Source organism: Antennarius striatus, chromosome 18 (genome assembly GCF_040054535.1).
Source record: "Antennarius striatus isolate MH-2024 chromosome 18, ASM4005453v1, whole genome shotgun sequence".
Classification (NCBI taxonomy): domain Eukaryota; kingdom Metazoa; phylum Chordata; class Actinopteri; order Lophiiformes; family Antennariidae; genus Antennarius; species Antennarius striatus.
The window spans coordinates 9923850-9938185 of NC_090793.1; the positions used below are offsets into that span (position 1 = coordinate 9923850).

The 14336-nt window shown below is 38.7% G+C and overlaps 1 protein-coding gene across 1 annotated transcript in view; it reads right to left on the bottom strand.

Annotated features, from left to right (window-relative positions):
• Positions 1 to 692: 692 nt before the first annotated feature.
• The window catches only part of prkci (protein kinase C, iota), a 31474-nt gene continuing 17830 nt past the window's right edge, over positions 693 to 14336 (bottom strand). Inside the window, exons 7-18 of the mRNA XM_068340017.1 lie at positions 13185 to 13239; positions 11689 to 11744; positions 10685 to 10861; positions 9084 to 9181; positions 8309 to 8395; positions 8067 to 8202; positions 7852 to 7939; positions 7362 to 7487; positions 6913 to 6992; positions 6511 to 6600; positions 3335 to 3450; positions 693 to 3243 (exon numbers count right to left, since the gene is read on the bottom strand). Of these exons, the coding sequence (XP_068196118.1) occupies positions 3156 to 3243; positions 3335 to 3450; positions 6511 to 6600; positions 6913 to 6992; positions 7362 to 7487; positions 7852 to 7939; positions 8067 to 8202; positions 8309 to 8395; positions 9084 to 9181; positions 10685 to 10861; positions 11689 to 11744; positions 13185 to 13239 (1197 nt within the window). The 3' untranslated portion in view covers positions 693 to 3155. The remainder of the gene's footprint in view (positions 3244 to 3334; positions 3451 to 6510; positions 6601 to 6912; positions 6993 to 7361; positions 7488 to 7851; positions 7940 to 8066; positions 8203 to 8308; positions 8396 to 9083; positions 9182 to 10684; positions 10862 to 11688; positions 11745 to 13184; positions 13240 to 14336) is intronic.

Sequence of the window (14336 nt, forward strand, 5' to 3'; positions counted from 1 at the left end):
AGAATTGTGTGAGGGCAAAGGGTGGAGCAACGGTGCCGATGACCTTTTAACCTCGGTAAGAAGCAGAAGCTGTATAAAAGCCGACGGGTGTCACGTGACCAGTTGAGACACTGGCAGCTGGAGCGGAAAAGGTTTAGTTTAAGTACTAATGGCCTCACCAGATAACTGCACAACTGAGAGCTCAGGTCTGGCCTCACCTGTGACAAAAACTGATGAGGGATCTTTGGGATGGACTTCACACACACACGAAAAAAAGTTTGCAAACAAATGCAGCAAACATTGCAAACATAACCTTTAACATCAGCATGGTAATATTGTCACATTTTTTTCACATTCTGATTTAGCATCTTGCTCCATACTCAGACTGGAGCACAGCCCCATTTTTATTGGCAGTTTGTAAATCAGATCCTGTGGGGGTAAGTACATCATAGAAAGGTTATATTTCTAGAATAATTAGCATGAAAAAAATTTTTTTTTATATGTAAACAGGAATTACAATAGCAGCATAATTAGGAATTTTCCCTGTTGTTCCATGTGATCCAGTTTGGTTTCATTCATGCAATTTCCATTTGCTCTGCATCTACCTGCAATGAAGGGGAAAGATCCACATTCTCACTATAACTTATGACACATGACTGAATATGAAAATGATATGGGGTTTTTTTATTCATTGAATAGGACTTTGGATTTAAAGTATTGCACTTGCCTGTCACATAACATGTGAGACAAAGCTTAATAACAATGGCCAGTGTTGGACCAACAAAGACTAATGCTGTGTCTACAATGAGTGCAACTGGCTTTTGTTTGCTCTGTGGGAACATTTGAATATACTTGTTTGATTCCTGCCAGTAACACAACAAAATTGTTTCCTGGTGTTGGTCAAGCATTGCAATGTTGTGTCCAACTGTCTGCAGGCCTGCCATTTAGAATCACTAAGATGTCTGAATTCATTAAGTATACAGTGAGGCATATAGCATAGCTGCAGGGGGTCCACATTCAGCTAAGCATGTTCATTTCTGCTTCAACATTGTACTGACGAGTGACATGCAGAGAATTTCCACATTGATAGACGTTTAAGATCGTTTCACATGCCCAGGCTGAAATTTAACTTGCATAAAACTGTTAAAAACACAATTTCATGTCAATGACATTTTTTAATTAATGGTATCTAATCTTGCCTCATAAAAAAAAAAATCTTTGTGTTCATTGTTAAAAGATCAAGTATTAAACCAAACTCAAGAGAACCCTGATGACATCAAAATGACATCATCAAGGCTAACATTTGAGACAAAGCTCCTCCGGTAAAAAAGCTGACGTCATACAGCTGCTTGACTTGTGCTGCCTTACCCAAATGAGACTCACAATGACAACCACATATTACCACAAGGAGAGATATGCATTTATTTTAGAGTCTGTTTTTCTTTGTGCAGGAAAAATAAAGTTCAGCAGAGTCCTCTGGATGGTTAACACCTCAAAAAAAAAACAACAAGAAAAAAAAAACTAACAGTGTTTTCATTGAGTTCACCCAGTAACATTTCAACATTAATGTAGTGATAAAAAAAAAATTCCAAAAGAAATTTGATTTACAAAGATAAACATGTAACGAGTAACAGATGAATATGTTTGTCCGGTCACCATGTAAGCCCAGAAATACTCTTTAAGGAGACAGAAGTGTTGACATGATGAGTCTGAAGGGTTATGAACCATCACTTACTGTCATGTGAATCAGGGGTAAGAAGTGGCTCTGTGGAGCTTTCAAAGACTTCATAACTACAGCACAAAATTTAATTCAGAAAAAAAACAGCAGACAGTTTATTACAAACCATATTCTAGATTTAAAACTGCATTGTTATAACCTGGAACTTGGAACCAAGCTGTCATTTTAACAATTCTTTAACATTTTGATTGAATGGAAGACAAACATGGAAAGGAGTACAAAAAAAAATAAATCATCAGACCATATGTTTCCAAAAGGCAGAATAAAAAAAAAAAGCAACAGACAGAAAATCTCAATATATAAATTCTATGACTCAGGACAGCACATTGTCTTTCTGTGTATTGTACCGTCTAACTTTACCAAAACAACATTTTTCAGAAAAATTTTTTTTTGGTCCTGTGGGCATGTTTACTTCACAGAAAATGTGAACAGAATGTAACCTGTGCTCCAGTGTTCAGGTATTACTTGCTACTCTTCCAGCTCAGTGAACTGCACAGTGAGCTCTTACATTCACAGTTTTTTGGGGTGTTTTTTTATTTTTTTTATTTTTTATAAGTACTGACTGATTGTTAGTGTTTCATGGATGCTGCTCTATACATGCCTTCCATTTGGGAGAGAGGACGTGAAATAAACTTCTGTTTTCCAGGTATAGTAAATCTATTTAACCACCAAAGCCTGAACTATATTGGTTCTTTTATTCAGGTCGGACATTTTATACTCAGAACATATACATGTGATTAATCCTACGTTTAAAAAAATGAGAAAAATATATATATATTTGTTTCTAAACACTAGCATTATTCACTCTCCTCTACAGAAGGGGTGTCACTACAAATCCAAATTTAATGTGACCTTATGATAATTCAGTTGTTCAACTGTGGCTTGATGCCTTGTCTACCATTTATCCTTAATGGCAAATCCTCATGTGTGTGCATCTGTACACACACACACACACACACACACACGGATGTCTACATATACGTATATGCAAACATGTATGTGTGTGTGCATACACATACACACATACTTACATATCTATACACAAATAAAATATGAATTATATGAAATATGAAAAGCCCCCACCATTGGAAGGAGATGATTTACAGTCCACATGCCAGCAACCTTGGAAGAAATTTGTAGACCTGTTGGCTACCGATAAAGAAGAGCAGACGAGAAAACTGATCAGTGCGGATTTACATGATATAAAAATAATTAAGAAAGAAGGTATACTTAAGGGCAAGCGGTTATAAATGGCTGAGTGTGACACTGGTTTTGGCAAATAAGCATTCAACTGTGCATGTGCAGTCCTCCAATAGGTTGATGTCAACAGGTTGTCTCGCAACCACGCAGCTTGAGGACACTGGGAATGCCACATAACACGTGCATGAGTGTGTGTTTTATGTGTGGGTGGTATGTGTGAGCACAGACATTGTGTCGCTCACACACACTCCTCCGCTGACATCAGGAGTGGGTTGATGTACTCGAAACCTTCAAACTCAGACTGGTCGATCTTCTTGACCACATCACTGCAATAGACAAAGCAGCAGCGATTTATTGATACTGACATGATCTATTAATTTTAATAAATTAAACAAAAAACAAAAAAAGGGAACTCACTCATCATCAGGAGTGAGTTGAATGGGCTCGTTGGTGAACTGGGCATCAAAGTTGTCCAGTCCAAACTCCCCTGAGATGTTCGGTTTGAAAGGAGGGACTACCTGCTTCTGCTCCAGCTGAAAAAAAAAAAGAAAGAAATCAGCTGGGACAGTAGAAACCCAACATCACACTCATACTACACAGAGGGTGGTTCTGGAGAGAGAGGCAGGTAATTGTTGCCAGGACAGACTAAACAAGCTAACTGAAGACATTGCTTTGACCCTCTGCGAGTCATTTCGTCTTGTATTTGCATGTTTATTCACTAAATATTTGTTCTGAAAATTTCAGATGAAACAATCATGGAAATAAGTTAGTTGCATAAAGTGATAGTCAAACTGTGATGTGGCCTGGAACACCCAATGAATTACAGAGATCCAATAAAAGTAGTCTTTGGCTTACCCATCATAGAAACTCTTGTTTCCTTAAATTAACTTGGCCATTAATCAACCAATGCAATCTCTGTCAAATAAACTCAAGCCAGTAGGTAAAGCCGTCATCTACTTACACACACTGTTTCTAAACACATCTGAGTCTAAAGTTAGACTGTGTGCCCTTTAGCGCATTTGTTTTTAAATCTTAAATTGCACCCCCTGCAGGCCATTAGGGTTACCAACATAGGACACGTGAGATGGGTGGGAGGTGTGTAAACTGATCCCGCCAGACTCCTGCTCCCTGCTCCAGACCAAACAGGGATAAAGAGGTCGTAGTGATCGCTGGCGAGCTGCCTGTCTGTCTGTCATCTGCCAGTAAATATCAGTCCGTTCATTTGTTAAGGTCATGTTTGTCTGTCTATCTGCCTGAGGAAATTAAATATACTTAATCATTTACACATATACTCAGTTAAAAAAAAGAAATGTGCTCTCTTTTTTTCTAGCACTTTTCTTGTTTTTCATTTTGAACTGTATCATAAAAGTACTAGCTGGCATAAGTTCATTAAAAATATAAAAAACTGATAGATTAAACACAATGGTAAATTTTGAAATGCAAATAATATCAATGTCAAATCAGTCAATGTGAATTACACCATAGTTTTGGAGTTTGTGACAGAGTATTAAGACTTGATCACCCCGCTAAGCATGTTTTAATGACCTGACTTTAAATCAGAGCAATCCTCAACAACAGAATCAAAGTGACATTTTATCACTGTTGAACCAAAGATGAGAAGCAGGCAGCAAACTTTTAAGAGTTAACATCAAACACATTTTCAGCCTCCTCTTGTGTGTAATTACCTAAACATTATCTGTATTTCATGACCTGGTCACACATTTGAGGTTGAGATGCTTCTATATTACTTTTTTGATTTTTCAACAGAAATGACAAAACATATTGATGAAAGGATTGATTTTATTTTAAAGCATAACTATCAAACAAGCCTTGTTTCCAGCTGATAAAATGTGTGTATATTCTCATGAAATCTTTTTATTCTTACCGTACATGTAATGTTACTTGGACTATGGCTACTTGTGTCATATTATGTCGGGGTTTGTTTGTTCTCGGACGCTCTGCACATTTATTGGCATTTCTTTTCTGTTACTGACCGATCACACAATGTTTCACCTCAGAGCGATATCATGTCCGCTCGCCGGTGAGTTCTGACATACACAAACTTTGTTGCGTCGCAAGCTAATGCAACTTCTCCATCTTCCTCTGATTCACCATCCTCTATTCCGTAACTGGATCAGTTGTTATTATGCTGTGAGCATAATAAGTTTTTTTTTGCTTTTCTTGCTGTTCTAGAATAAAGTGAAATTGCACATTCGCTACAGTAGTTAGCAGTGGCGCTCTCATTGTCAGGTGTGCACAGGGAGTATTAGCTCGAGGAAATATCAAGAAACGTCTGTAGCGCTGAGCTTCACTGCGACTACAGTGGGAGATGAGGAGAGACCTGAGTGTTTACTGTGTCTAAAAATGCTGGCAGCGTACAGCATGAAGCCTAATAAATGAAGACACCGCTAAAAGACATTACATCCCAATCAAGCTGATTAGCCGCTGTAGTTTTTTCAGTGAAAAAGTACCCAATATTGCCAGAAGTCATCCCGCTTTGTGAATGCTATTTCAGTAAACCAGCGAGCATCATATGAGGTGGCGTACCAAATTGTTGAGTGAAAAAACCCCCAGACCATAGCAGAGGAGCTGAAACATTGAGCACGAGCTGAGAGTTCAGTATTATGCTTCAAACCTCGGTCTGAACAGCTGTGCACTGCATAAACATGCTCATTAATCCTGACTTCCTCATTTTGATTAAAAAAAAAGAAAATAAATCAGCACAAATTGTTTCTTGTTTTGTAGGTTAAGGTGTTGTATATATTGTGCTCCTCAGTTCATGTTACTGAACTGAATTGGAATTATTTATTTTTATTTTTCAGTATCAAATGGTGCAATAAGTTGGTCAAAAATGTTTATAGTTTCCACAAGTTATTTTTATTTCAAGCAAATTGATGCACTTAAAAATTTTCTTTTACAGACTAAAAAATTTTGTTTATAATATTATTCTTTTTTTGTTTTCTCTAATGTTAATAAGAATACAATGTTATGCAGAGGTGTACTTATAACACTTTTATAGAGAATTGATCATATTTCTAGCCGCGGCAGAGAGTGGGGGGTGCGAATTGTTTTCTTTTTGCTGGGGGGGGGGAGTGTGACAGAAAATAATTGAGAAGCACTGGTGTAGTTCAATATTCACAGGGAAATCACAATATTTTCTTTCATCCAATAAGTAATGGTTTTACATTCTGATTCTAAAACGGCCTCTTTCAGACAAATGAAAAAGACATGTAGGTCCAAACATAAAATTCCTTTCCATCCCCATCTCCCATCATGTCAGTTCTACTTTTGTCAGTCTTCTGCGCCTGTTTTTCATGAGGGCATGACTCTCATCACTAATAACCCGCTGCACGGACAGACCTCTATGCCTGGAGGGCAGGATAGAGACAATCCATGCTGTCAGACGTAATAATCTACAGTTTATACGTTTCTTTCTCAGCAGCATAACTATGATAACTGATTCTAACTAAATTGACAAATTGTATGGACCAACTTCCTTTATTTTATAATATGATTAAGGTGTGATTAAGTCTCTTAATGAAGCTTAAGGTGAAAAAAGACAAATACAAAGACACTGTAAGTGAATGACTCACAAGGTCCCAGTCGACGTTCCTAAAGAACGGATGACCCATGATGTCGGCAAAGCCCGTCTGAGGATGGCAGCCAAGACGCTCCTTAGGATCCTGTGGGAGTCAGTGCAAAAGCAGTTAAGTGACAGCAGGAGATGAATGTGGAAGATACAAAAAAGCGTATACAATAGGCATCTTAGGTATAGAGAAAATCATGAAGAAAATTTGGTGACTAATATTAGTGAGATGCAATTGAAAAATTATATTGTGGATTGGTGAAAAAATGTAAAAGCCAAACTGAAATAGGAGAATGAAAGACAGTACAATATTATTACACAACAATAACTGAGGTCACAATAATGTCACTGCCAGAAGCCAGAAGAAGCCAACACTGTTTAAGCGTGATCCTGTCTGACCCCTTCTTACCTTATTGAGGAATCCCTTGAGGACGCTGGCAGCTTTGACTGACAGCGAGCGGGGGATTCGGATCTGTTTTTCCAATATTACTGAGAGAGGAGAAAAAAGAAGGGAAGGTGGATTGGGCAATCAGAGCGGACAGTACTTTACTTTCTGGTAGATGTGTTATGAACGCTTTTACAGAAAACTTTCAATAAAGCTTCTGTCTTTTAGGTTCCGTGTGTTGAAAGGGACATCTGGCATTGAAATAAAAACAAAACTTTTAGAACTGTATTTACAATTGAATACAGACAGACAAAAACAAGCCTTCACACATTTCCCTGTAACAGATGGCATGTTAGTGGTAATTTGGGATATGGCTTTTGAAAAGGTGTCAATATGAAGGTGGGTGTTACTGCATCTGCTGCCCCCCCCCCCCTTTTTATTATAAACATCATGAGCGGGCGGTTGTATGCTACCTTGGAAGAGGTAGTCTTCTGTGTTCTGGTCTGGGTTGTCGGAGCTCCCTACGATGTCAAAGGGCGACCGACCTGCCATCATCTCAAACATCAGCACACCCAAGGCCCACCAGTCGACACTGAACCCTAAAGACATGCACATAGCAGGCATTACACACATACCAAAAACAAACTTGGAGACAGGATTTTCTAAAACAGCAAGGCTACAGGCTAAGTTTACAGCAACTAGAACTTGAAGACACTCAATGACCTTCTGTCTGCTGACAAGACAAGTTCAAGCTCTCCATTTTCACTCACAACCTGAAAAGAAGATGAGCATAAAAACCTATAAAAATCCTTAATCACTAGTCATAACTACGATGATGGTAAGCCCAGGCAGGACCAGATCAACACATGATGATCACTGATATGATCTCAATCAACAGTGGAGCGTTTACAGCAGGATAGAGGATAGGATTCCGGAGATAGTTTTGTGTGTCGTAACTCTCACCGTAATCTTCTCCTCTGAGTATTTCAGGGGCTATATAGTTTGGGGTACCGCAGAAAGTACTTGTCGTATCCCCTGGTCTTAAGCCCTCCTGCAAGAACAAAAGGACAATCAGTCGCGAAATTCTCTCAACTGGATGCAAAGCAATGCATATGTGGGCTTGTAGGTGCTTATATTTTGATAAAAGCTTTTCATAGATAGTTAACTGAAAACAACACCTTGCACATGCCGTAGTCTGTAAGTTTTATGTGTCCTTCAGAGTCCAGCAGTACATTGTCCAGCTTAAGATCTCTGTAAATGATTCCACGCTCATGGAGGTAGTTGAGTGCTAGACTGATCTCTGCTGAGTAAAACCTAAAAAAGATTCAGAACATTGCAAGTATATTCAAACCTGGATATTATCAATCTTATCAGCCATTATAAGACATGAGACCCAGTGTGACAGAGGGCTTGACTTTACCTGGCATGTTCTTCTGGGAGTTTCCTTTGTCTCTGCATGTGAAACATGAGATCTCCACCATTCACATATTCAATAACAAAGAATAGTCTGTAAAATGAAGTAAATGTTAAGAATTTTTTTTAAACATATTAAAATAAAATGTAGGGCAATGCAGTTAAACTTTACATGACATAAAATCCTACACTGTCAAACTGCTTATTATCAGTAATGAGTTAGGAGTTAAACAGATATGTGATTTTATTTTAAATTTTTTTACAATACCCATTGTCCCTCATAATACTGTAATAAGTTTGCTTAATTTTGCATTTTAATAGTCATAGATGCTTTCTTTTTAAATTCCAAATTGTTGTTGGACCGCGCATGTTCTTGCGTGCACCAAAGAGAATTAAAAAAAATATAATAACACTTGTGGGGACTTTTGTTCATGTTGACAGACAAACCATATTTTAACCATGATACCATAAACTCAACCATGTCCATACTCTTTCCTTGACTTTAATCAAGTGATTAATTTATGTCTTTTTACTTAACAATATTCTGAATTCTCATTATACAGTAACCCCTCAATTATTCACACTTCAAGATGCCTGGCTTTACTACATTGCAAATTTTTAGTTGGTAGTCACGTGATACCGTACGCCCATGCTATTAACTGGCAGCATCAGTGTGAGCGCTGCGTTCTGAGACTCACGGAACGCAGCGCACATCTGCATATTAAAGAAACTTCTAGAGCCTTGAGGAAGTCATGTGTGTCAAACAGCAACAGCTACCTTACCTGCTTTCTGTCTGAAAACAGGAGTGGAGCCCAACAAGGAAAGGATGATTAGAGGCCTGCTCAAATACATGCTTTTCAGTTTGGACCCAATCAATATCCTAAAGGGAAACAAATACAAAGGCACAGTAGAGATCATTCTGACAAAATACCTTTGAACCTATAAAAGCTGAATAAGCACAATCCTTGAATAACCATCCTCTCCACATGAGTCTCGCTCATGTGAAAGCAGGGAAATAGCAGAGAAAGGGCTGAGACAGTAGAAACTGATGCAGGTCTCTTCCTTGGCTGGACGATAATATGTCTGGACACGAATACTGCTCATGCTGGCAAGGCAGGGACAGCCAACAATGCACCACTGATCGAAAGCACTTGTCAATTTGTCAATCATACAAAGTGCATCTAATGAAGGCCATCTACTCCTGCTGCCTCATACTGCGCTGCTACACGTGTACGTCAAGATCAATTTTTAATGATGATGGTTTATCCACATGTTCTTAGAAAGACTGATGGCTTTGAAAAAGGTCTGTCAATTTCACTCAGAGTGTTTAAGACAAGATTCACAAATGGGTGTTCAATGGCATGTAACAAACACTCATCGTGCTGTGAAGTACAACTCCCATTGATTGTGCTGATTGTATTAATTAAATAGACCATTAACAAAAGACTTATGCCTTCACCATTGACTAACTTTCTCTTATCTTAAACAGATCAAGGCACTGTTACAAAGAGACTTTGGCTTCCGAGTTCGTGAATTTTTCTATTCTTAGCCAATATTAAACAAAATGAGGTGTTAGCTGCAATGTGAAACATTTTTAGTGTAACGATTAATTGACAAGTTAATCAACAGGACCAAATATTTTGATATCTGATTAATGGTTTAAGCTGATAAAAAAAAAATCCATTCTACTGAGGCTGTAGCTTCTCCAAAGATGTGAGAATTTGTTGCGTTTCTGTTTTAGTTCAATGTAAATTCATTCAAGGCAGTCAAGATTCTGCTTCATGTTTCAGCATATGCATTCCATATAAAGTTTACCTGCAGATCACTATTGGCTGCACTGCTGCTGGTCACAGAACAGAAAGGGCTAAGGTGGAACACTTGTCTTTTAAAATAATGAGTAAATAAGCAACACGTTTTCACATAATGGAGGAAAAATAAACAAGTACATACATGAATAAACAATTATCCTTGTGAGTAACCTTCTGAAAATACATGTTGCAGATGTTTTGTTTAAGTTGCTTAACTGGTCAAGTCATAATACATTTGTGGTTTAGGGTAGGTTGGTCTTTCATGTTCAGTCAGTTTTATTAGCACAGTTGTATACATCACCAGTTTTTTTTTCTTTGCAGATGCCTGTGGTGTCACAAAGGGGCAAAAGATGCGAGCTAAGAGATACTGCGGCTGAGAGATTGGAAATTCTTTTGTTACACTGCTTAATGATTGGAAGTATTTGACCAAAAACACAGCCAGATATCGAAACCCATCACAAAGTGTATCTCCATAAAAGCCAACTCTGTAAATGATTTGCTTATTAAAGAAATGTATCAGTCTAATAGAGTCAACTTCGGATGAGAACATTTGCCTTTTCATATCAGTTGTTTACCTCATCATCATTGACCAACTCCTTCTTTACCACTTTCATGGCGTAGATGCGCTCTGTTTTCTTCAGCTGCACCAACAGCACCTTGGCATAACTGCCCCGACCGATCACCCTTAACAGGTCAAAGTCTCCAAGGCCCAGACTGGAGGGCGACTTCCCCACATCTCTGCTGCTCCCTGCCTGGGGACAGATAAAATAGAGTGAGAGGAATGGAATCAGAGGTCATCATATGAAAAAGCAATGTGAGAAAAATGAAGTCAACTTGAGAACAATTCATCAAGCCAAACTTCAGTCCCTTAGACTTTCCCAAGATTATCAATAAATTATCGACCAAGCTGTCGATATGCTTGTGCAAGGTAATGATTGCTTTTGGTGATTTGTGAATGAACATTAAACCAGCCCCATTTCTGTATAGTATACCACAGAAATGATGTTCATATCTGCATTGAATAAAATCCTGTCGTCTACATCAGAGGACCTGCTTAGTATATTTAGCTTCTTCTCTTTAAACCTGACCACCGCCTCTAGAATTTCCTCACCCATTCCTCCTAGTCCCTGACCGCTTTCTCCTCTCCGTTTAATCTGTTCCACGGTAAACCGTTTCCAACCCCTATCCATCTAACCTCCCTTCCTGTGACAACTCCAATCCCAAGAGTCAGACATGAACCTATAGATAAGACCATTCGGTTTGCCCTCCTTTATCTCTGTCTCTGTGTCCAACGATACACCTCCAACCCCAAACTCGATCTCCAGCCATTAATGAGTCTCTGGTGTTCAAAGTCTACCTTATTAGCTCTCCCAAAAGAAATCAATATCCATAGCACTCTGCAAGTGAATCTACAAGTGCAAAAATTACACTTCCAGTTTTAAGTGCATGCATTCTTCTATGAAACAGTATTCGTTTTGCTCTCTACACCTAAACATACACATCAGTATGAACATGTTCAACATAACTGACTGAAAGACCGAGTTAAAGAGCGGCACTGATCAAAAAAAAATTCACTCACCTCCTTCTCCTCTCCATCATAACGCAAGCTTTCTCTGGAGTCTTTAGTCTGTGGGCCTAAGTGAGAGAATAAAGTGACAGACAGACAGAAGGAGAGGGGGTGGCAAGGAAGGAAAAAAATGAGGAGGAAGAAGAAGTAAGTGTTAGACAGTCAGATGCTTTGTTCACAGTCCTGCGGTGCTTGGCCTCATACCACTTTGTCACTGCAGCAATGCAGATCCATAATCAAAACTCATATCTGAGCTCATTGCTTAAACGTCAAACATAGAAGACTCCTTTAATTCATCCTCTGGAGCATCTATGTGATCACACTCCGTTCAGAGGCCTGAGTGACAGTGTATCTTCATCAAGAGTCTTCGCTAGGTCCTGCATTTCTTCTTCTTAACAGTGGACTAAGAAAAAGTGGAGTTTATAGTTCTTAGAAGACTTTCCACATCTTTCATCAAAGGAACATCTTTCCAGGTATCATCAATGCCCAAGTCCTCTCTATGGGCCACACAATGTGGCACTTTAACAAAGCATTAACTCCATTGTGTTTTGCGAGCATTACCGAGGCACCATCGTAAGTCATCATCTTTCTCTGCTTGTCCAGTCCATGTTTGGAGTAAAACTGAATTATTGCCTGATAACATCCGATGGCATCTGTATGCTGTGAGCTGTGTGATGCCACCAAACACAGTTTTATAGGTGACTTAATTTCCATCCCTGTATTTAATATCTAGACTAGTATTTTGTATACTGTTATGTGTCTGCTCTCATCTGTCAGGGTTTACCGAAGTGAATTTTGAATTTGAGTTCACAAATTCAAAAGGCATGGTTTGTGCTTCCCCAGCTTTCTGGTATACCCACGTGTGACTGTGGATTTGTTGAACTGACAGCACTGATGCCCTCATTTGATGTCAAGTAAAATATTGTTAATGGGGACTTCAACTTGCTCACAGTCAGACTTTTTGTGTGACAGCTTATTCCTTTTCTCTCTGCCCTTTGCGTTCTCCCACAATAATGTACCAATCCCCCTTCCCGTCTTGAGTCAAACGACTTTCCTGCTGAATTTGACTTTTGACGCGCTCCATCTTCCATTGAGTTCACATTTTCTTGTCCGAAAACTCGCTTGCTCTTACCACTCAAAAAAGAAAAAAATCTCACCCAGTTTCACTGCTTACTCCGACAGCCATTCCATCTTAAAAGAACCGCATTACTGTTTTTTTACTTTGGTTTGGTGAGTGGATGTACCACTGCCATTCATTACGTCATAAGGGGCAAACATTTGCATCACTTAACTCCGCCATATATACCTAGCCATATACAGTAATTGTGAAAAAAATGTATGCACTAAGTTTCATGAATAGATACATTAACAGAAGGTTGGAATTCAATAAATTGTTTTCATCCTTAACGTGTGTGCATTGAAACTGATATACAGTACTTCTTGATTTCAGAATCCGAATACCATTTTTAAAGAGCATTTCAGATCATGTGTACATGAATGTGTCTCACCTGGCTGTTCAGCTGCATCTAACGGACTCGACGGTGTTCCAGTCAATATTGTGTCCTAGATGAAGACGAAGAATACTTTAATGTTCGCCAGAAACAGAACGCAGCTTTACAAATACAGGTAGTCCTCAACCCATGAACATAATTGGTTCAAAGAGGTTGTTCGTAAGTTAAATTGTTTGTTATTTATTAAATTTCATCTATAATGACAATTTGAGGTCATTTAAATGCCATTACTACTCTAAATATGCAAGTATTATTCCCCAAGACTTATCAGAAACAATTACAGGACATAACAAGGCAGTCAGAGACAGTAACATCCCGCAACACCCCTAAATGAAACATTTTACCCTGACCTACACATTTCTGTGACTTCCTGAAAATGTTTTTGTTTTGTGATTACCGGTATATCTCATCAGATTTCAGAGATGTGTACCTAAAAAGGTATACAGTGTGCCCTCGTTCCTCTCGGTTAATGCGTTCCAGGAACCACATGTGATTGACAAATTCCGCAATAAAGCGACAAACTATTTATCTTGTTATTCACGGTAATTTAAACATTTATGAACCCTACAAATACTGATATTAAACCACCTTATATCTGTATTACCTTTTCCCACACTACTATCAACTGTTTAAAGCACTTTTGTGTCTCACGGAAGTCTGAGACTCACAGAATGCTCTGCACTTTCGGATGCCGTCAGCCAATAGAACGCACATATTGTATCACGTGACTGCCTTCCAAAAACCCATGATGAATACAAAAGTTTTGAGTTAAGTCCTTCTCAATTATACATAGATTTTTAAAAAAAAACCAAAAACACAAAAAAACCCCCACGGAAATATATTGTTCCAGTATACCGTTAAGCAGCAGTTGTGATTCATGCAATTGTTTTGGATGCAGATTAGTTTACTGTATCCTTTTGCTCCTTAGAATTTAATCCTTGAGGACAGGAAGAAGAAAACACTTCAAGGAACTCTCGAACAGTTTTTACGCACATCCAAACACAACAGCCGCCAGAGTCAGATGATCATTTTGATGATCCACTCTACGGTACTGGAGCACCTGAAGTGCTCAGAGATGCTCAGAGACAAGAACAAGAGGGGGAGATTAGTGTTGGAGATGTGTGAACGCAGCAGTGCTGCTCTGTGGGG